The sequence below is a fragment of the Zootermopsis nevadensis genome, unplaced genomic scaffold (genome assembly GCF_977971745.1).
Source record: "Zootermopsis nevadensis isolate Lab colony 2312 unplaced genomic scaffold, Znev_1.0 Znev_ptg000021l, whole genome shotgun sequence".
Taxonomy (NCBI): domain Eukaryota; kingdom Metazoa; phylum Arthropoda; class Insecta; order Blattodea; family Termopsidae; genus Zootermopsis; species Zootermopsis nevadensis.
In genome coordinates, this window is record NW_028259153.1 from 19,897,482 (window position 1) to 19,922,457 (window position 24,976).

The window sequence follows — 24,976 nt, forward strand, 5'->3', positions numbered from 1 at the left end:
TCACGGAGTTAAATATGTCCATTGTGGTCTTCTAGGTTCAGACATTATATGATATTGCAGGTGGTAACTAACTCTCCTCAGAAGACCACAAAATCGACTTATCTTTCTCGTGGTTAGTAAGGAGTGTAAGGATCCTTTCCATTTCGTAATTTTTTTAATAGATGTAGATCCGTAGAGACTGCACTACACAAATAGCTTTCTTGATCGGATATAGTCAATGAGAAACATTTTTTAATCACGTGATGTGCAGGACCCGAGATTCATTGAGGGTTTTTCAGCCCCTTAAGGGATTTGTTTGACAGTACCTTAAAACCGTCGGACCTAATTTAGGGTATTCATCTCTGATCCAACATTTCGCTGATGTCGGATTAGTGTTTTAAATATGCAGTTTATCATTCGTAATCATTTTGTGGTCTGAAATCTGTATAAAGCGTGCAGTTAATAGAAAAGTGTGACGAGGCTCGCAAAAATTTGACCATTTTTTTTTTGAAACAGTCTGTAGGTCCTACTGGTAGAGACAGATCCTCTTTTGGACACAGTTTGTACTAACAACACAATTATCTATGGGTCTATTTTTCTGACAGTCTGTACTATACATGGGGGTATATACTTCTGACACACCCTGTGCTAGTTACATAAATGGCGGTGACTGAAATGTAGCAACTGCGCTGAAGTGTCACAATCATAATACCGATTATGCTCTGAAAGAGCGTAGATAAAGATCTTCAAAAGCGGATTATAGAAGGGGATGCCCTTCTCTGCGGGCTGTTCTCGCAGAAGGCAAGGAAAAGTCCGTGGGCCGTAGCCTACTACACGTTTAGCCAGTGGAGGAGAATGGACGCGGTATGACTGCGCTCCTCATGGTCGAAAATCTTTCACCGTTTTGTATGAGTTACTTCTCACTCAATTCACGTTTTGAAGCGTAAAAAAGTCGATGTTGATAAAGCTGTCCCTTCTTATTCTGCTTATTCGCAACACTTATTTGAGAAATGACATGTAAGTACATTCTTGAATATGAAAATTACCCCTTTGAAGCCCAGTGGTAACTATTATTTAACAAACCATAACTGTACATTTTCCCCATATTTTGAAATTATGGGGGTCGTGTGATTCTCAGAGTAAACACTGACTCTTTCATTTTCAACGGTGAAGTGTTGTTTTCTTTGAGATATGAACTGTGTCGTTATATATTATTTAGTTGAGCTTTGAAGAGTTAAACCAGTGCTTCTCATACATTTTCTTCTTATGATTCTTTTTTATACTAGCCTTCATTTGTATTAGTTTCGCTGAAGCTCGGAATTTCGGACCGGTGCTTTACATAAAACTAATTGTGCACTGCGCACCATGGCGAGCATGTTTCTGCGCAGCGCCTTGTCGTTTGAATCCTACAATAGTTTGTTCTGATAAATGGTGTTAGAAACTTCACAGTTCATTTCTTATAATCATCAGCTCATTGTAAAAAAAGACACCGTTAAATGCATTTCCAGCCTTTATGTCCACTGTACAGGCAACTTGAGTAAAGCACAGGAAATATGAGGAAAAACATATTAATTCTACTCACTGCTGAGATGGAATAGAACTTTGAGGTCTCGAACGCGATGTGGACATTAGGCACCAAGAGCTATCTTTAGCATTTTCAGTGCCCTACTTGCAGCAGTTCGGTTGTGGAAGAGGTGGGTACAGATGTTTTGTCAGCCGTAAGATAAGAATCTGTCCCAAATGTATCTTTGTTGTTTCCTTAAGGAAACCGATCGTATCTAGTCAAGAGTTCAGAGAGCCGAAAACACTGCCAAGCTGCAGAGTAGACATTGTTCTTAAACCAGGGGTTCTCTCTCAACTTTTCAATACCCGGGCCGCATTAGCCCTTTCTTATCGACCCCCCCCTCGGGCCCAGGCCACCAAGTTGTGATTAATCAGACTTAAACGCAACTTATTAATAGTGATGCTAACTTATGATTGCCAAGTGGTTGTTATTATTATTAAATAATTTCCTTTACCAACTTTGTTGATTTGTTAAATACTTGTTCACCTAACATTAACAATTTATTTAGGTAGCAACTTTTTTTTTCGTTATACGGAGTGATCCCGAATTTATAACTTGTGTTGGGCAAGGCCGTGGTCTAGGCAACACGGAGTTTTCCTCCGTGGCATCCCAACAATTACTCCATTCACACACAGAAGAAGGCAATGGCAAACCACTTCTGGATCATCTGCCAAGAACGTATATGAACAGGTCCCAGTCCGAGAAAAGGATGGAAGGATCCTGTTCATATGGACCTGTCGTCAGACAGAACACTAAATAAATAAAATAGGGAGTGATACAATGTTATAAAAATTACGCGGGCCTCGCAAAAGACATTGGTGACCGCATGAGGTCTGCGGATTGTAGGTTGGTCAACCCCTGTCTTAAGCTACTGTTTTCCTTTACAAATAACTCATCATTCTAAGCTTTAGAGACTCGTATCATTTCTAAATGCAAGCGCCAAGGCTTAGCTCCTGTGACACTTGGCATGCAGTCAGCCTCCTAGTTCAGTGTTCAGATTTTGTCACATAAGTTTGCTTTCTAGTATCGTTTTAAAGCCAAAATGTTGGCTTATTTCTGTTTCTATAGTCGGAAAACCGGAAAGGATATTGAATTTATTGATCCATTAATTAAATTACTGATTAGTCTGAGCTGATATAGGCTTTGCAATGTTGATTTGTAGACGCATGTAGCAACGCCTCACCAAATAAACACAGTCTCTTTACAATCAGTTCTAATATTATCCTCTCATCTACGCCTAGTGTGATTTTCTCTTAAGGTTTTCTTATTATATTATGTTAATGTCTCATCTCCCCACGCGTTCTACATGGCTCACCAATTTCATCCTTGCTTTTATCACCCTAGTAATATCGGGCGAAGTGTAATAGTATGGATTATGAAGCTTCTTGATACGTAATTTTCTCTATTCTGTTACATCCTTCGTATTTCTCTTCTAGGATCACATTTGCGGAATTTACTTTTCGTGCATCCTTGATTATTTATTTATTTATTTATTTAGTGTTCTGTCTGACGACAGGTCCATATGAACAGGATCCTTCCATCCTTTTCTCGGACTGGGACCTGTTCATATACGTTCTTGGCAGATGATCCAGAAGTGGTTTGCCATTGCCTTCTTCTGTGTGTGAATGGAGTAATTGTTGGGATGCCACGGAGGAAAACTCCGTGTTGCCTAGACCACGGCCTTGCCCAACACAAGTTATAAATTCGGGCACCGCCGGGAATCGAACCCGAGACCCCAGGATTACAAGGCCAGCGTTGTTGGAAAAATTTGTTTACCTTTCAGTTTCTAGGATTGCAAATATCAGACGGACAGAGATAAAAGGTCTTGAAGCGAATTGTAACAAGCATTCCTGGATACGATAAATAACCCTCTTGATTCCATAACAGCGGAGTAATTATCAACGTTTTGAAGAAATAATCTACGCTACGAAGTTGCATCTAATTGATTTATCCAAAACTGTTCACTAAGCTTACACCTGATGCGAATGAACACGCGTGCGATCATTTCGCTATGAAAGCAAACGCATTTGAACCAAGAAAGAAGTCAGACGTGGAGCTTCTTGTGCGCATTATCGTCCATTGTGATCGAACTGGCAGTGAAAAGATCATCCAGAGCTCCCTGTATGCAGCGACTCTCTTGTTCGGCAATAGCTCCGGTACTTAGCCCAGATTATACATGGCGCCGACCATACAGAATCACAACAATGATAGGACTGGAAGTGGTCCATTGAGGGTTATCTCAGGAGGGGTGGTTCTTGTCAAGGGTATGCGTTTTGTTCGTATGGGAGGAAGTCTATTGAGACCCACACACTAGTACCCAGTCAGCAGGACTTCATTATCCAATTGTGAACGATGAAACGAGCAAAAACTTGCTTCTTCTGTTTTCTCTCTCTCTCTCTCTCTCTCTCTCTCTCTCCAGTTCTTCTTGACGTTTTAGTCTTCTTTTCTTTTGTCCTTTTTTCTCTCTCTATCTTTTGAATGAAAGCGAGGGGACGGGTCACGGATGTGCCCCTTCTGTTGTTATATTTACACACATCCACATGCTTAATGTAACAACGGCTTACGTCTATCACAAGTATCGAAGGAGTTTGTGCAGCGGTGTGCTGGGTTCAGTTCTCTGTCGTGGCAGGGGTTATAAGCTGTTTCTTAATGTCGCTGAAAATGCGTTAAAATATGCCACGGCCACGTTTTTACGCACGTCGGTACTGTCTAGTGTGCGACCGTGAAAGACGAGTTTCTTGAACAGCAGAAAATTAGGGTCTGGAGCTTATTTAAGGTCGCTGTCAGCAGCTCAGGCTACACGTAGTCTGAATCACTGAATTGGAAATGAGATGGAGGGAAGCGGTCGTGGCCTGATTTAAGGTGCTATCGTGTTCATTTACTTGCAGGGACTCACGAAAACCACAAAATTCTCAGCCTGTATCCAGATCGAGTTTTGAACCCAGTACCTCCCGAATAGGGAGTGGTCCCATTCGGCTGCAATGTTCGGTAGCTAGTCACGTGAATTCTTGTATGGAGACAGATCATGAACGCTGACACACGTTCCATATAGGGGGTACCAGGGGCCCTTTTCCAGGGGTAAATAACGTTCGCGCTTAAAATCACAAAACCCATAAATTTAAAACACAAGAGTTACTGATTATTAAAGCAACTGGGTTTTAAAGGGTTAATGATGGTGGAACAAAAACTCGACTGTGGCCGTTGACAGCATGATGATGCAAAGAATGCCATAGTGATATAACGTAGGCCTAAATGTATACATCACGAATTTATTTTTATTATTTCATCGTTTCTATATCTCTATCTCTCTCCCTTCGGTGCTTTGATACCAAGTTCTTTCAATCTTATTTATGTTGTGTGAATGGTCAGATTTTTCCAGTTTTGCTATAAAGTGCTACAAATCAACATTTTTATCTTTCTGGGTGCGTCACTTTGAAGGATTTTTATCATTATTTGCGTATGTGTCTGCACGCGTTTTTTCTTATAAGCACTGAACCCCTGCGGGTTATCGGCTGCAGCCCGCACAGAAGGCCTACATATCAATGGGCACCAGTACTACCAACTATCCATTAATAACTACAAATGCTTGCGTAGATAACTGTGACCTTGTCGTCCAAGACGAGATGATCTCCCGACCTGTGACCTCTGTAACACAACGTGTTTGCTCGGAGTCATCAGTCGTTGTCCCATTTGCAATGGCTTTGTGATTAGAGCAGAAAACGTTCGTACATTCTCCTGATGCTGGCCCAAATAAAATAAGGCTCTGACACGTGTCCAAGAGTTCATTTCTCCCATGGTCGTAAAATGATGTTGAAAACAGTGGCATTTCCTCGGAACACTGCAGCGAATTCAGGGTGGACACCCATCCATTCTTAAGAGTCGCGTAGCGCGTTAAGAATCCCCTACCATTTATGGATTTCCAACAGTTTTTTTCTAGACTCTGCCTCATGTTCTCCCGTGCGTTCTATGTACCGTGCCCATGACATCCTATTTAAATATCTACAGCACTTGACAAACTTTCTGTTACACCGAATGAACGTCGTGATACAGCATACATCTTTATCCATTGAATCTCAAGTCTTATTAAAATCCCATAAAAATTAACAAGATACCTTCTGTATTTTGTCCATATAAAATGCTGATTCCTATTTTTCATCCTCATGAGGGAAGCAGAGCTAAAAAGTGTCGAAAGCCGATTTGAGGCTTAGACCAAATTCACAACACAAATCTGCATGCTCCATTCAGTTTGTACACTCACATTCTGTGGCAGTGTCTTGAACCAGGCCGTGGCCTTTGCTACTATATTATTCCCCAGTTTCCTTTGTGTTGGGCGAGGCCGTGGTCTAGGCAACACGGAGTTTTCCTCCGTGGCATCCCAACAATTACTCCATTCACACACAGAAGAAGGCAATGGCAAACCACTTCTGGATCATCTGCCAAGAACGTATATGAACAGGTCCCAGTCCGAGAAAAGGATGGAAGGATCCTGTTCATATGGACCTGTCGTCAGACAGAACACTAAATAATAATAATAATAATAATAATAATCTGATGCAGTAGACTTGGAATATCTGCAACTAATGCACCATCGTTAAACAGCCATATTTTCTATGACTGTGATCAGATGTATTGTACGTTACTCAGCGTCGAAATTGTCGAGAATTGTGAGTAGATGGTCGTGGCTTATCTTAAGAAGCTGATGTCTAAGTGTTCTTCTGGAGATACTGAGGAAAATTGCGACTGTCCTGAATTGGAACAATCGACACCCTTACCGAATTTCGGTTTGTTTAACGATGGATTTTCAACGCTGTAGATTAAGCAGCTAAGAATAATTTGCTGATTAAGAATGATGGATCGGAGACTGAGAAGCTAAGAAATGAACTACCTTAACACAAACGCAGGAGTTTCGAGCCAGACTTAGGTTTCACCTTTTAGGGCACAGTAATGATTTTATATACCCACCACCTGCTTTAACATTTAGAGTCTCAGTAGTTCACTCAAAGCGCATTTTGAGTTTTTGCATGATTGTCAGAATAAACAGCAAATAATTCCTTATACGGTATTAACCAAGTGGTCTTTCATAAGATAGTATAATTGCGTCATATTGTGAATCAAATATTAAATTAATTATTCGGTTTTTGTCCCGTCTAATCACAATTATATTTAAAATTTATAAATAAGATAATTAAAATATCATTTTATGTTCCACATCGAATAATCGATTTACATTTGGATTATTCGATGTGGAACATAAAATGATATTTTAATTATCTTATTTATAAATTTTAAATATAATTGTGATCAGACGGACAAAAAACCGAATAATTAATTTAACAAGTGGTCTTTGTAATGGAATTCTTAAATATTATTTTGATGAATTCATATTTCTTGACGTACGTTGATATTCGAAGCGATCTGCTTCAGAACACAAGTTCTGCAATGAAGTTTTTCTGAGATATGGCGTCCAGTTCTAGAAACTTTAGTGGCAAGATTCCGTCGTGACGAACATGTTTGAGTGTTTGCTTAATTTGAGCTGTTGTTAGTGTTGGAACATCCGCTGGGGATTTAAGGGCCCTTTCTGTGTTTCGGACGTCATCTCCTTGCAGTTTAAAAATGAACCCGATACCCCCAGTACAATCGCTGCCTTCTGCGCGAAGTTTATTTTTATACTCGACCCTGCGATACCAAGGACACTAAGTACACTGCGAGTTGTATTATCAACAGCACAAATGTATCAATTGGACTTGTATCGCCAGACATGTTGATGGTGCCAAGTGTTAGAGTAATACAACTTTTGAATTTGAAGGCGTTCACACGGAACCCCGTGTTTCATTAACGTGTTCACATGTTACCGAAGCCCGGTATAACGTTTCGTAGTTATCTGTTATCAATCTAAACACCGAGTTAAAGTACCAACTTTTATCGGTTGTCCGTTTTCTCTTATTAATTATATTCATAGCAATCGTCCATATTGCATTCACACACTAAAATTAATTAAGAAATCTCAGTGAAAAGCTTATTAACGCCTGGATTAAGATCTGGATTACTACAATAATGGATAATATTAAAATGGATCTTAGGCTGATAAGATGTGCGTTGGATTCATATAGCTCAGGTTATGGACCAGAGGCGGGGTGTTGTGATCACGGTTCTGAACATTCGGGATTTATAAAACGGTAATTTCTTGACTTCTTACTGTCAGCTTCTTAAGATGGGCTGGAGGTTAGTTAACTTACTACAGTAATAAGTAACTCGGTTATGATATTTTGTTATGTGGTATACGAACCTCGGTTCGTGCATTATTGTGGTGTAATTTTGCTGGGATTTTATGTGTCAATGTCTTTATTATATTCGTGGAATCACCAAGAAGTTAAATCAGATAATTAATATGTTACGGTTAGTAATTAATACTGACAAGATACGATCTCACAAGCGTTTTCCCTGCATTGATATCTCCGCAGTTGTAAATTAACACAGCCGACACCGTGTGCACGCTCACAAAGCAAATTACATATGAGTACAATGAATAATATTTCAAATTAATATTGGTATCAGCGAGTGGAAGGCTCCAAGTGTGCCAAATAGTGTGTTCAAACAACGGCAAGTCTGTGTTCGTTTGTCTGTTTGTATGGACCTTGCTTATTTTCATACGAATTTTCACTCCTGTAGATGGCGGTTTTTCAAAGCGTTAATTATCCTTTCGGTAGTTTATTGATTACCGACAGTCTGTTTTATTTGTACTCGTTAATACGATATGTTCCCTGTAAGCATCTTCAACCAGGCTCCCCCATGAACGTAATACAAATCTAACAGTGACACAGAATGTTTAACGTCGAATGAGAGATGATTAGTGAATGATAAATGGGAAATGATGTGGTAAGTGACGATCGTGGCTTCTTCAACTATCGATAAATAACTCTTCACTTTGTATTTATGATTTACGCTGTAAACAGCGATTATTTCTTTAAACAGCGTTAACCAGTCGATCCTTGTAATGGTGAAGTGAAGTGTTTTCTTCGCGGTACGGACTGAATTCTTAAATATTATTTATAAGAGCTCCTTCTTTGCAGGATTAATCTTTGTTTCTGTTTTGTTTTGCTTTATTTTTATTTTATTATATTGTCCAATTTTGGATGAAAAAAATCCCAAAGAACAGCACCTGAAGACGGAGATAGAGTCCCATCTCCGAAACGTCGTTTTACGTTTTATATTTACTAGACGATGGATAATATCCAAGAAAATTTTTATTCAATTGACTCTTCACCATCGTCAAGAAGTTTTAGATTTGATAAGCAATAACATGTTGACCTAAATAAGACGATATTAAACTGAATATTAAAGAAACAGGGTGTGAGGATGTGAACTAGATCAGGGCAGGATCCTACTCCGGGCTTTTGTGAAAACACTAATCTACATTCTGGTTTAATAAGAGGAACTTCGACAGTAGCTGAACGACTGTTAAGTTTTCAACAACTGCACTGTACCGTGGCGCTGGCAGCTAAACCGAATGAAAAGTGAGCAAACGTTCTTAACTGAAACATAGTTAACAGACGCAATGATGGGTAACATTGTGAAATGTGTCACGAGCTGATTATGCGTCGTAAATCATGATAACCCCGCCTTTAACACATGTGTAAGTCCTCACTAGTTTCTGCTCTATTATATTACAAGGAGCGTGTTCCATTTTCGTTTTTACTCCTTATAAATGGAATTTAAACTACTGATAAACCAAATTATTGTGAAGATATTTTAATACCGTATCCCAGACCCTGAATAATAAGTATTAATATAAATATTATTCACAAAACACAGGTCTAAATAGAATATAACTACAGTGTAGTTTAATTCAGTCCACTGTACGCAGGAAAAAGTCAAATCACGCCTCGATTGTTATGGCAGCCTTTCGTGGCCAAAAATTGTAGTCAAGAATAACGGGAAAATCTATTGTAGCAAACGCACAAACTTGAATATTATCCCATAGGGCGTCTTCTCCAACACTCACTCAACCCATTCAGTCAAATGTGGCCTTATAAAACAAATTCCACTTTGTCGTTAGAGCCTGACTTCAAATATATCAAGTAGGGTCTTTCGTCCCAGTTAGAATCACCCGATTCTCTTTTTATTAAAATAAATTTACCCTTTAAAACACAGTAGCAACAGTATTTACCACCTTCTACATATACTAAATGCATTTTTTCCATAGAGTTTCGTATGTATGATTATCAGAATTAACCTCGTTTAGTTCCTTAAACGGCATTAACTAATTAGTCTTTAATAAGATAGTGTAATTGCGTCATATTGTGAATATTATATCAATTATTTATTTTAATCCGTCTTATCACAATATAATTTTTATTTAAAATTTCTTATAATTAAGATAATATAATATCATTCATGTTCCATATCGATTGATCGATTTACATTTCGGAACATTTATACAACATGTTTCGGTTTTTATAAAACCATCATCAGGTGTAAAATATATCTAAGAACTTAAAACTCAATTATGATTTCTGTAGTTTTTTTTGGTGATGTTTCATTACGTTTGTTTTTCCATTTTTGGGCGAAGGTGTTGTTTTTTCTTAAATGTTATTAGATGTACATATCGGCCTAAGATGTAATGACCCACACCTATTCGAAGACACTAGTACTTCTGGACATATCGGGACACTCACTCCTACATATTTGGCCGATATGTACATCTAATAACATTTAAGAAAAACAACACCTTCGCCCAAAAAATGGAAAAACAAACGTAATGAAACATCACCAAAAAAAACTACAGAAATCATAATTGAGTTTTAAGTTCTTAGATATATTTTACACCTGATGATGGTTTTATAAAAACCGAAACATGTTGTGTAAATGTTCCGAAATGTAAATCGATCAATCGATATGGAACATGAATGATATTTTATTATCTTAATTATAAGATATTTTAAATAAAAATTATATTGTGATTAGACGGATTAAAACAAATAACTAATTGGTCTTTGTAATAGCGTTGATTTATTTTGGCATTTGAACTCTCGGCATTTCTGTGGACGGGCTGAAGCATCCCGTTATATTCAGATGGAGTGGAATTAGTCTGAATGACAGAAACAAGGTTTGGGGGTGCAGGAACAGGTTCATGCTGGGAAAACGTGCATTAAAAAATGACACTATTTTATTATCTATAAAATATTTTAATTAGATCATGTTAGAGTGAACCATGAAATTGCACAGTAAGAGCCAAACAAAATGACCAACTTTTGCTATGAATTATGCACCGATTTGTATAAACAATGTTTCCTTCAGTTTCCGAGTGATGCGAAGTTTTGTGGTTAGCAGTTAACATTAATGTTACACAAGTGCGCTGTTATGTGCGAATGGTGAAAGCTGACTTGAATTGACCTCTGAAGTCAGGGGTGTTCAAAATGCGGACCGCCAGTTTGGTTAATTCACTACTTTCTTAACACAGTAGCCTATGCTGGTACCTACAGAGTCATTTGTAACCAAGTGACAATTTGAGTGTAATATTTCTTAAGATTTTCAGTCTTGTTTTCGATCTGAACAAATTGTGAAAAAGAAAAAAACTGGACTAGTCCATTTTGCCTAAAATTGTTTGCAGTGACAGGGGTCTTAGTTTTTAATTACATTGGTGTTCAATTTGGAAACCCTCCACTCTAAAAGATTCTAATGACGGAGTGTTATTTTCTGGGCTAAATCCATCGTCTAGTATATTATAATTAAGCCAGGACGTTTGAGGGGGTTAGGTCTGCCCCCTCCCCCCGTCTTCAGACAAATCAACAGCCCAGTTACTAACTTCATAAATTTAAAATTATTTTAATACGTTATAATTTCTCTTATTTTCTCTCTTCTTAGCTACATAATGTATCATTATATTTATATGCTAGGCAGTCGATATAGGCCTAGTGTTTTATGCGGGTTGAAACACCGTTGAATATGGGTTAATATGAAAGATAAGTCATAATTTAATTAATTATTCTTGTCCGTCTAATCACAATTTAAAATTTAAAATTAAGATAATTAAAATATCATGTGATGTTCCTTATCGAAACATTCGATTTACATTTAGAACATCTTTTTCCTACGACATGTTTCGGTTCTTAAATGAACCATCTTCAGGTGTATAAAAATTAAAATTATATAAACTTAAAACTTAATCGTAATTTCTTATATGCAACTTTTTTTATAGTTGTTTATCAGTTAATAGTGATGTTCACTTCCAGATTGTTAATATGTTTAAGTAAACTTTTTGAACGATAATACTTCCAGACACATCGGAACTCATCTACACCTCTCATCTTTGGCCGATGTATTAACATCAACAAAAACATTCACCAACAAAAAAAGTTTACTTAAACATATATGTAAAACAACTTCAAATATATAAAAATGGAATCTGGAAGTGAACATCACTATTAACTGATAAACAACTATTAAAAAAGTTGCATATAAGAAATTACGATTAAGTTTTAAGTTTATATAATTTTAATTTTTATACACATGAAGATGGTTCATTTAAGAACCGAAACATGTCGTAGGAAAAATATGTTCTAAATGTAAATCGAATGTTTCGATAAGGAACATCACATGATATTTTAATTATCTTAATTTTAAATTTTAAATTGTGATTAGACGGACAAGAATAATTAATTAAATATATATCTTCACAATATGACGCAACTATACCATCTTATGAATAGCCATAATTATTCCCGATAAATATTTACAGATTTGAAGACTATGCAACTATAAGAAGTGGTGCACAAACTATTTAATCCAGAAACGACAGAAAAGTCATGAAATATATTTTTTAATCTTAAACATTTTCTATAGAACTATATAATTTCTCACGACTAAAGATTCATTAAATCTACCAATTTAGTCCACTGCTGATTGGTTTTGTTAATGAAACATATCTTTTGATTGATTTAATCACATAGGTTTTAGGCCTGCTGATTATCCGGCCCGAAAATACGGAATTGAACACCCCTGTCTTAAGTGATAATGGTCGTATGATAAGCATGTATGCTGCATCTTTCGTTTGCTTATTGAAAGATACAAATATTAAAAAAGAAGCATTGCACGATCAGTATAATTTATAATACGTATGTACATTAATAACATTTATGTACACGCAACAGAGAAAGAAACACACACATGAAAGAATCGATGTAAGTACAAGGGTACTGTTTGTTTATTAACTTGCGTCTTATGGTCGGGTTCATTCACAGCAGATTATATAAATCTTGTTCTTTACATGGTTTTAAAACCTAACCTAAAAATAGATGCAGTTCGGAAGACGGTTTTGGTTTGCTGTCGAATGCTGAGAATACAGAAGTCGGATCGAAAGAATTGCAGATCTCATAGACCTACTACGAAGCGACTTCTGGTAACCAGAATTTAACCAATCAGCGTTTCGCTTCTTGAGAAATGTGATGAACTCACTGAGCTTTAATCTTTCCTGCTTCAGTACGTTCAATTCAATTTTCGTCCTCCATTTAGCGATGACTTACATTTCCCATTACAGTATACTTGATGGCTGACCCATTCAGATATCAAAGATTTTGCATCGCTCGGGATCACGTGTGCCAACCTTACAGACAAAATAATTCCTTTCGTTAACTATCGGGAAAGAATATTCTGTTTTCTTTCAAGAGAGAATTTTCAACGTGGTTGTAACAGCTGCGAAGTAAAAAGGTTAGATTATTTCTAACCACCGACTGACTGTGAACACACAATTGCCCGGAGGGAACGTTCTCTATGACACGGATAATCCCCCTTCTAATACAACTTACTCTTGTGCGATAATAGTTTGTGACTTAGTGAAAATTTTTCATCTTTGGCAGCCAAGTGGTTATTCAATTTAATTAAGTATTCAACCGATGAAGATGTTCAGCGTGTCTTGAACTGTTCAAACCGTCTTCCAGAACTGTAGAAGGTAAGGAACGGAACTTAATCCAGAACTAAGCACACAGGGTAACCGAACCGTTATTTCAGCTGGTTAAAATCCCTTATCACAAATATTCATAAAAGCAAAGATTTCTGTCTTCTGGGTTGTTGCGCTGTGTAGTCTGGTCGATGTTTACCAACGTTTTTTGAGGTCCTTGCTGCTTTCATCAGGGCGACTGATCGCGATGAGTCTCCCCGATGGTGCTACAACCCAGAAGACAACCTTCTTCGTACTCAAGTCATACAGTATAAAAGCAGTTCGCTTGGTTTGTTCACTTATTCTAGATTACCACCTTCAGAGGCGTCGTCTGATGGTAGATGAAGGTAGGAAGGTGTAGGGTGAGTGTTATATCAAGGATTGCACTGTGCAAATACGTTGCCTGCTATGTGCAGTCGCTTCTGAGGAGACTAGTATTTTGTGAACCGATCAATTTTCAAGATTTTTTTTTTACATTTCTCGTCACCAAAACCACACTCCTAGAATAGCCCATATCATTAAGTACGTGACCTACTGGATAAAACATGAAATGTTTTCTTTGTTGCTTCGCTCATGGATCGATAGGCAGAGGAATAAAGACCAATCACACCTGGGTACACTATATGACTAAGTTTAAAATCGTGCCACTAGAGTTTCCCAATCTTTCCACCTGAAGCGCTACACTCGCTGTTGTTAAAATGGCGTCTCATGTAGGGAAACCTAAACGTGTGCTGTGTTTTCACGGGTCTATATTTGCGGTTACAGTGCAAAGGAGATTTCGTGCTGTGTTTGTAAGGGAATCGACACCAAAATTGTCGATGTTACATGCGGTATAAACTATTTGAACAGACTGGCTACGTTTGTAAGAAATATCTCAATAATACAGATCAAGTGGGTACAGTTCATGAGACTTTCATTACCAGTCGACACAAATCAACCAGGCAGGATGACCCACAATCAAATATGCCACAGTACAGTGCACAGCATTCTGCGGTGATGCTTGAAATTTCAAAGTTGTAAGTACCAACTTTTGCATTATGTAACTATTCAAGGCAGACAGGTTTACTAAACATTTTGTTCTGAGTTTCTTTCAAACTTAAAGGCAACGGAATTTTTACAAGCAGTGATGAAGCCACATTCAATTCGCCAAGAAACGTTGACATTTTAAAGCCCAGTGGTTACTATGTGTGCCACCTGCTTTAAAAATTAATAACTCCGCATTATGTCGACATCGCATTTGTGGGTTTTTTTCAAAGCAGAAAGCTATTAATTCCCTGTACATCATTAATAACATGGTCTTTGTAATGGAGAAGTGTTGTGATTTGTTTCCAGTGGGAACTGAATTCTGAGATACTGTTTAGACAGCTCGGGACTCAAAGGGTTAATCAACATAACCTTAGAATTTTGGGGCGGGGACAGGAATCCTCATGAAGTTACTGAATATTCGAGAGACGACCATGATATGTGTTGGCCTACTCACAGTGCCCTGCCAATGCCTGTAAAATCTAGGTCACTAAACATTGATCATATGACATACTCGGTTACGTTTAGTTCCATAGTTCATTAGGTTAGGTTGACAGTAAAATGGCATTCATTTAATATGTGCACCTTGCTTGTGATGATGATGATGATGTATGTATGTATGTGTACCTATAGGGTGGTTCATCGGATAGTTATGAAATTCAGTTCGAGCAGTCTTGGGTCAACATGAAGAGACCTCACGTAACAAGATTGCACCCGTGATAAGAATGTGTAGTTCAGTTTGTTTTGTTCTTATAATACGTCATCTGTGAGCATTCTTTTGTCTTTCTAACCAGAGCGGGATATAGTTCTGCACAGCGAGTTTCTTGTGGATAATCAGTTAAGGTTTCAGCAGAACAGCGCCCTAGAACAAACCACTGGAAACTGAATGACGGTTGTGCTGACTATTTTTGATGGACGAAAGGTCAGCACGGTACTGATTAATCATCACGTTCCTCAGACCTGTATGTGTGCGATGTCTCTAGAGAAACGTGAGGCATTAATAATCAGAGCGCTTTTGAGACTTTCCAGATCGAAATACTGAATGTTATTCTAGAAATAGTGGAAATAGTTTTTATCGCAGAATGTGCTACGCCTGTGTTAAATATTGTTGTGTATTTCAAAACAACACTTTCAGAGGCTATTGCATTATCGGGTTAGTAGGGTTCTTTTAGTGAAACATTTTTCAAGTGTGCATAGAACTGCACCAGCCTGAATCTCGGTCTACGAGTGGACCTCGAGTATTTTGCGATGGGAACAGATGTCTAATAATTCCTTTCAAAATTCATATGTCAGTAAGGGCTGTAAAAGTGACATTTCATTGCCTTTGTATTAATGTAGCGAATGATTGGACATTTGATAAACAAAAAATTATGACCCAAAATCTGTCTTTTTAAATTGTGTATCGCTTAACAAATCACTTTTTATGTAGAGGCTGATGTTGAAATGATACCCTATTATTTCAAGTAGGGTTTATAATACGAAGTTGACGTAATTAAATTTATTTTAAGGTGGAAACGATTTGTGACTTAACGAATTAAATTCTCATACTAAGGTTTTATTTTAACGACTACAGAAAGGTAGTACTACTAATTTAATTGAATGTACACGGATTATTGATTTGACAACTAGTAGTGGTAGATTCTGAAATGTTTGTTATCTGTATCTTGTTATATCACACGTGATACATAATTGAGAACTGTGACAAAAATGGCATTAGTCTGTTTTATGATTAAATATATTATAAGCGTTTTTAATACTTTTCTTCTACGCACATAATGAAGTAAATTAAATTAATTCTAAGAATTACTCATTTATACAGGAATAAAAACTTTTGCTGTACACAGCAACATTTCCCTACCAATGTTGCACGCAATTACTGCTGAAGCTGTACTTGCTATGCTTATGAACCTTTTGAAAATTCAAGCACAGAAGTACTGCTCGCTTAAAAAATATCTTCGTGTTTTATGTATAAGAAATTCGAGTCTCCCAAAGGATCTGTTGCTTCTGTTTGCATTTTGCGTGAATTCAAACGGACGGATAGGAATTAAGCTTTACTTATGGACAGTCACCAAAACTGGGGTCGGGTTTGCTAATGAGGGAGGTCACTTGGTACTGCGTGTGCCAGAGAAGCGTTTCCACATTTTGTTTTCGCTAGCTGGATGTGAAATATTTAGGAGTTGCGTAGCGTAGACATAATACCATTTGTACTTTTATTTCAGGAGGTTTGTTTTATGAGTAGTGCCTTTTCACGGTTACAAAACTCCCTGAAATAACGCTCACGCATGTCTGTGAGCAACGTAACATACTTTCTACAGAAAAAATACACCATCAAACTTACAGAGGTGCTTACAAGTGCTTTGTAGTTTAATTAGAAAAATGTATGCACTTTTTATATGGATGTACACATTTTAATTCGTATATAGTCCTTTAAACATTTGCCTTTTTAGTGTTTGGAATTTTTTTTATTGACTGTGTCTGCGTTCCAAACGTATTCTTCAAGCATATTTGTCCGTTCCTTTGAAAGACTCGACCCTTCGAATGTGTATGGACCCAAAGGAACATACGAAAGGAAAAATGATGCCACTTTTCACGTGTTTAGAGTTAAGGTAATATTTTAATAACAGCGTTCTGACGGATGAAATCGGCTTTAACAGAATTTAAGTTTTGTATAAGCTACCAGTCTTGCAGCGAAATAAATACATTCAGAATATACAAATTATTAAATATCAAATTTTAATAATTCTTCGTACGTATAAGACACTAGATGTGGATCATATTTGTGCTGTTAAAATGATACTAACATTTATTTTGATAAAGCGGTTTGTTCCTTTATTTTTGGAATTGTGACAGGCTACACATTCTCTGAACGTATTTCGCTCCGTTCGCCATAAACAGTGAAATTAGTACGCACAGAAAGAAATAAATACATGAAATATAAGAATCATTTTGGTTAAATTTATATGCTCTTTTGGGCATCTGAAATGTTGTCGGTAATGTTATTCATATGGAAAAGTAACGGGCGACTAGCTGCACTTTTTATACGGACACGGCACCCGGAGTTCTTTCCTTGCGAGTCTCGTTCCGCAAATATTTAATCAGACGTACATGGGAGAATTAATTCGAAGTGTTTATATACAATTGATTATATATAGTTTGAAGTATCTGGCTTGCGTATTTCGTGTGAGCGAGTCGGATATCACTGTCACATTTTTTTGGCGTGGCCAGTGTAACTGAATGCGCAGAGTATTTGGCCTTGTCCGCTAACAGTTAATATGAATTAAATAAAGGGGTTTGAGGTGATGAAGTCCTTCAGTTGCAAATAGTAACCCTTCCCCTTGAAAATCATTTCTACAGATGCGCATAAAAACTGATTCTACTTCCAGTGTGCAGTCCCCCATTATATTCCTACATTTCCCCTCAAGCGCATAGATCATCGGCCAAGACAAAAAAATCGGACAGTAGATGAGTAAGTTTTCTTAACTGTACGAAATGCTCTTAGGTCAGCAGACTTGTGTGGTGAGTGCTGCCATATTGTGCTTTTCTGAAACTTGATTACTGACGCTGATAATCCATAGATTGTCAGCCTTAGGTCGTCTAAAGAGTTCAAGAAGACATAAAATGCTACTGTTACGTTGGAAGTATTCTGTTGAATCTGTTTTCTCATACAAATAAACGATGCAAATTGGTTACTGTCGTGGAGAGATCAGAAATAAAAACTAAGTTTGTGCAATAATGCTCTTAAAATGTGTGTTCTGCGCAGTGATTTTTGATTTTTGTGATGAATGTGTGATGGGGGTTTCTTGTCCTGGGAGTGCAACTCGTTACGTGATTTATGTTGTGAACCGATTCAACCTGTGATGCGGAACACTCGATAGAAATTCATCTGCAATTTAAAATGATGCCAGGAAGCGGACGATTCAAAAGGCAAGTTTCATGCTTTTGCATTTCTGAACCAGTATGAATTTTGGATCTCATCAGCTGTAAGACCAACCTTGAAAGAGTGTCAGAATCAGAAGGCATTTCACTTGGTAGCAACACAGCGATGTGCATCCTTGCATTAAAAGCTATCAGAAGAGGCTAGATTAAGACGTACATATTCTGCATTGCCAAATTGACTACCCATTCATTTAGTGGTTTTAAGTCTGGTAACATTCGTTACAAACACAAACGGAACAACAAAATTTTCGACTAACTTACTAGCGATGGAATAGAAATTGAGGTCAACTCATTTTAAAACGTTTCCACTACGTTATGTCCCTTGTGATGATACATAAAAGAGATATCAACATTCTTCTCACTGGCTATAACCGTAGCCAGCCACCCACTGTCACAAAGAGTGATAGTCGTGGAGCAGCGCCGCATCTCCGTGGTGATGGTGGTGCGTAAGAGAACTACTTGCTTGCTGGTCTGCTATTGGACTGACGCCAGCCCTTGCGTTAGCCAGACCTAGTTGTGATTGGTACGCAGCCGCTGCAGCCAGCGTTGCGTTAGACATGACAGTAGCTTGAAGACTGGTCACACTGGGCTTCAGCTCGCTGCTGAAAAGTTCTGTGCCGTGATGAGGAACTGGATCCTGAAACAGTTCAAAAAGGAACTAACTGGTCACTGCAGCGTTTCACAGACTACGCGCTTTTCATGTCATATATTCACTTCTAAAAGTGGGAAATGATTGCAGATTTCGTGACTGTAATTTAATCTGTTCGATTAACAATGCACAAACGGTACTTCGACAAAAAAATATCGTATTAATAATTGACTTTTGCAACTTAATATATACAGATTTGATAGCAAGATCTCAACGTGAGAAGTTTACGTGGGAGATGTGAGAAGAGATGGAATTAATATGTAAAAAAAAAGGTTCATTGGTGTGCTTTAATGAATGCGATAGTAAAACTTAGATTTTCATAAAACATTCAATTAATGCCCATATGTGACAAGACTGGTCTTTCTTAAACAAAGTCCGGAAAGCACAAGACAGAATAAATTTATATTACAAAATTTCCACGCACCTGAATTTTATTTTATTTAGTCTTCCCCCCCCCCCCCCCCCCCAAAGGGTACCGCGTTGAACGGCTTTCACTTCAAATTCTCGGGAGAAACTGCCGGTTAAAACAACGTCTCTTTAAAGCGGATTCCGTTTCAGGCAGATCTTGTCTTGTTTACTCTCTCTCTCTCTTTTTTTGTGCATACCTGAGCAAGCATGGCCTGGGAGGTCGGGTGGTCGAGTCCCGATGGGGGTTTCTGATCGCCGTCCACGGACTCTGAGCTGGAATCCAGAGCAGAGCTCGGTCCTGCCGCGGCTCCCTTGTCGTTATCACACGCAGATGAACTCCGGCCGGAGCTGCGAACAGAAATGCACGAGTCAGAAAGGAGTCTTCTGGAATTTTGCGCCCTGTGGTCTCGTAGAATCTGGCCGACGTTTCAGAGATTAGGGCGATCAATGCAAGCTGTAAAAAAAGATGTTTCTTACTGCCAGAGACTGCGATATATAACTGCAGACCGCAGTAATTCGGTACTAGTATACACAAAACTTTGGAGAAAATATTTATGTGTAATTTTTATGAGAAAATTGTATGGTTAGTGTAACATAACAGTTCAGGGCATATTAGATGCCTCTAGGACACGCAGATAATGACAAATGGGTCGCTTGTGTTTTACCGAGTCAAGATAAATTAAAAGGCGTTTTAATGACTCGTGGTTATGTCAGCTGAGGGTGTAATTATCATCCATCACGTGGGTTCATGCGGGCTACCGAAGGCAGGGTGGTATTCGTTGATAATCATTGACAGAAACGTGACCAACATCAAATGACATCGAGTGGGTTCAGAGTTACGTGGGACACTCTATAGCCAAAATGTGAGAAGTGTTCTATAATTTTATACAAGGCCTAATATAATTACTTGGTACAAATGAATCCGAAAGGAAACACGGATTCCTTGAGACACGCTCTGGGCGGTGTGGAAATGCCACCAGGATGTCTGGAATCTATAAAACTCCCTCTGGATTATTCATAGAACGGCTATTTGTCACTTTCGGCCTACATCGTGTCAACTGTTGCGTGTGTAATTAAGTTTAAAGCATGCGAATTAATGCAAGTTAGTCGCGGGGGTCATACAAATTGTATGTTCCTCAGAAGATTCCATACTAATTTGTAATAATGTCGTTACACTTGTTTCTCATACTGGAGCCATCTGACGGTTCGAATGATTAATTTTAAAGAATTTTCTTTTCAAAAGACGCAGAAAATTAGTGTAGCTGTGACGATATATGACTTTCCCCTCCAGCCATTTTACCCCTCTCCAGACTTAAAAAAGCCATCTATATGTGTGAATGGACGGAAGGCAGTCCAGCTGCTGACGTTTCGGCGAATAAAAATTAGACTGAGATATGTTATCTGACATTACTGTTCTTGTCGGCAGTATTATTTTCATCATATCATCAACCTGTGGTCACAGAACACGGTCGTTTAACATTGATAACATAAAACGATTCTGAGCCAAGTTAAGGAAGTCTGTTTATATTATAATTTGTGGAAAATACGCTTTTTCAGTAGATCAGACTATACAGCGTCGAATGGGAGGATGGTAGTGAATAAAGAATTGTAGAGGATGTGGAAGGAAGCGGTCTACCTTCTTTAAGGTACTATCCGGACATTTTCTTGGAGGTATTGATTAAAAGTACGAAAAACCCCAGTCTCTGGGCCGAGGTTTGAACCGGGGACCTCCCGAATACGAAGCGGGGCTCGACGACGACGTTCATATGGAAGTTTGTTGTTCTGCAATGCAAACTACGAGGCGCGTCCACAAAGTAAGTTTCCCACTCGTCCCACAGCTAGCAAACCTTATATTGCGCGAAGCGACTGTGCGTACGTGATAGAGCAATGACGTAGCATGGCGCGTGCACTAACGGTACTTCCCGCGTTCTCACAGTAGCATCGTTGCAGCTCCCGCCGACTGTGAAGTGCGGTCAGTGATAACGCTAGGCCGCACACGGCTCGACGGACAGCAAGTCTCCTGCAGGAGTTCAGCTGGGAGGTGTTTAATCATTCACCCTACAGCCCGGACCCCGCTCCCAGTGATTTCCATCTTTTCCTACACCTCAAGAAATTCCTGTCCGGTCAGCGTCAGCGTTTTGAGAATGACAGAGAGGCGGAGATGGTTGTCACACAGTGGTTCCAATCCCAGGCGGCAGACTTCTACGACACAGGTATTCAAAAGTTGGTCCCACGGTATGACAAATGTCTCAATTCCGGTGGCGAATATGTTGAAAAATAGCTGGACACTTGCTGTATCTGTTGCAATAAATATTTCCATGAAATTGTGTTTTGTTTCTGTAAACGGCCCCAGGGAAACTTACTTTGTGGACGAGCCTCGTACATGTCCCACCCATCTTATCCTTCTTGATTTAACCGCCCTAAGTTTATTAGGTGAAGAGAATAATTTTTTACGCTTGTTATTTCGTAGGTCCAAATAATTTAAACGCATCGTTTTGTCGAGAAACAACCTAGGACTTTGTACTTCACTCAGAATGGCGGACTCGTACGTCCTACACTCTTATAACACAACGGATAAATTTATAGTTTTGTATAAGCAACTTAAAACGTTAGACTGTGTACTAAGTGTGTGCTTAAGTAAATTGACTATTCACTTTAGAGATGAATTGCTTTAATTGTCCATCGTATGTATCTGTGGAATAACACCTGAACAATCACGTCGTTGTCATGGCCACGCGAGCTTCAGATTTCCCGCCAACTTAAACATCCACAGGTGCCAAAACCACTGTAACAGGATATAACACAAATTTGTAAAATGAGTCCCTGATACCGGGTGATGGTAACAGACCTCGGTGCTATGCGGGTTTGGTTCATCGGGAACTCAAGATTGAATTTGCAAAACATAGTCACAAGGTTTGTTCGGGGCGTCTAGACTTCTCGTGTAGTTTAGATACCAAATTCTCACGGCGGTGATTATGAAGTTGGCTGTTTTCTGGGATGTTTCGCCTCTTAGTCTAGTAAAAACTAACCGAGGTTTTAGAGGAGCTTACTGCCTCCATAATCAGGGCAACAAGTCACCCAATCCACCTTTGCTTTGTGATACTACTAGAAGAATTCTGACGGACATGATCATGCCGCCCTCATCTGAAGGTTATTTTCTCTCTCTTGGCTGCAAATATTTTCGGGTCATGTCTGTCCATTGTCACATGGTTATGCCGGGGGTTATTTAGAGTACCTACTATCTCTTTTGGTTATAACCTTTTTTTTCTTCAGAGTAATAGACCTTAAACCTTTACGTCGTACTAACATATCTTACTGCTATGATTTAATAATATTTTCCAAGCCGGTGCCGTCAGTTTTCGGCGGTTCTAGGGACAGAAACTTTGCTAGCAAAAGCCGTGTCGTGAGGCAGGAACGTTAAGTGCGGACACTTGACAGAATTAAGGAAATTGCCTCTTTTGACTGTCATGGCTCCGATGAGATGCAGATAAACATTTTATTGGCAATCTTTGTCGTCGGTCGAATTGACAAATTGAATGGCACAACAAACACAACTTGTTTAGTTAAAATGTGTACGCCTGTTGACCTAGAAGTGTTGGTGACGATCCGTCCGGCGTTTCGGCTGACACTGAAGCAGGCAACTTAATAATGGGACAGTGAAGTCAGTTAACTATTTACCTAGGCTGTTATTAATCGGCTGATCATTAGTACGAGTTCCGTGGTATTTCTTGAGAACCAGTCAGTTGCTCAGCTAGTCAGTAAACCCGAATGTTTCTTACACTGAACCTTGTCTGAGTCAATGTTCACCAAGGGGCTAGCTGCATAGAATGGGGATTTCTTCTTACGCGGTCAACGTAGGACAGAAGATGAACACTTCCTGTAAACGTTGTGGTTTTAATACACAAAAGTTGATCGACAAAAGTCCAAAATATAAAGAACTTACACAACCAAAGCGTCATGTTTTTTTTTTATTATTTAACGACGTCGTTTAAAGTTGAAGTTATGTAAGATCGAGTGATGTATCGATCGTGAAGCATGAAAGGGTAAGAAAGGTAAGAACTGGTTGTGATAAATGTTGGGAGCCATCTTGGAGGAACTGGAGAAAACGGCGAAAATCCTGTCGTTCATTTTGGGATTCGAAGTCGGTGCCTGCTAAATATAGTTCTGTAGAGTTGCCGTTACAGCAGCCCTCTCGGTTTAAGACTTATTGTTCATGAAAGCGATGAAATCACACGCTAGTTGTACGTAGGCTACATTATGTGGGCGTGACGTCGAGTTTTTGGACGCTAAAGCACGCATTTAAATTACTTTTCACTGCGTCGTAACAGGAGAATTCTCCTTTCTTCTTCCGCGGTTCTTCCAGTACCGCTGAATTTCCTTTCGTTTGCGTTCAGGAATAAAGAAAGAGCCTTCGTGGATATTTGCACTCGTGATACGAAGACGCACCCTGGATGCAAGTCTTACCATTCTGAACTACGGTGGGGCGGGAGGTACAAGGGCTTTATCTGCTGCACCCAAAGGCACCTTTTAACATTAAGAACGTAACCATTCTCCAACAGTTTGTTTTGGCTACAGTGAGTTTAGAATTTCTATTATAGCGCTCTTTCTCCATGGAGAATCCATAATTAGAGGGGTGCCACACATGTGATGCTTGTCTTTGATGTATGAGTTCCATCCAGCTTGAAGTGGATGCCGGACTGTGACGTCAGCCGGAGTCTGGAGCCAACAGAAGCGATGACGTCACGGGATTTTATAAACAGCGCCGGACTGTTTCGATAAATATCGCACAGGAAATGATTTGTGAGTTGAGGAAGAAAGAGAGAACTGGAATAAAGGAGGGTAAAATAGGAAATAAAGTAATATTTGTGGAAAGAAAGAAATTGCCGTGTTTCTGTTTTTGACTGCAACTGATAAATTCGCAGCTCAGCCATTGTGATTTACCTCGTCAAGAATGGCAGGTTGCCATGTGACTATACATTTAAATCGGTGAGGTTAAACGCGACGATTATGGCACAGGTTGGTTGTCTTCTGGGATGTTGCACCGTATAGTCTCGTAGAGATTGACCGACGTTTCAGAGGAGCTTACTTCCTCCATCATCAGCGGCCAGTATCCGCCAGACTTCACGGTGCTGCATTCCGGAAGACAGCCATCTTCAAGGAGCCAAGCTGTTCTGTCCTTAATCCGGTAGCGTCTCTCAGCTGTCAAACGGGATGGCGTGCCGAATCCGCCAAGGAATGTTATGCATAACTTAGAATCAACTTCTAACTAACTAACTAGATGGCTTACCGAACCCGAAGGTTCATCACCGAATTAACCAAAGCCCTCCACCGGACCCTGTCCTGGGCCAACAAAATCCAGTTTCCTTCAACTCCTATCTCCCATAGATCCCGCCTGAGATTATCCTCCCATCTACGTCTAGGTCTCCCCAGCGGTCTCTTCCCTTCAGGTTTCCCAACCAGTACCCGGTGCACACCTCTTGTC

General features: G+C 39.0%; 2 protein-coding genes across 3 annotated transcripts in view; one reads left to right on the forward strand and one right to left on the reverse strand.

Moving 5' to 3' along the window:
- The window catches only part of LOC110828577 (uncharacterized), a 202,228-nt gene that overhangs the window by 35,046 nt on the left and 142,206 nt on the right, over window positions 1-24,976 (forward strand). The gene's annotated exons all lie outside the window — the stretch shown is intronic.
- The window catches only part of LOC110828576 (homeobox protein six1), a 42,276-nt gene continuing 30,012 nt past the window's right edge, over window positions 12,713-24,976 (reverse strand). Inside the window, exons 2-3 of the mRNA XM_022061397.2 lie at window positions 19,692-19,842; window positions 12,713-19,074 (exon numbers count right to left, since the gene is read on the reverse strand). Of these exons, the coding sequence (XP_021917089.1) occupies window positions 18,829-19,074; window positions 19,692-19,842 (397 nt within the window). The 3' untranslated portion in view covers window positions 12,713-18,828. The remainder of the gene's footprint in view (window positions 19,075-19,691; window positions 19,843-24,976) is intronic.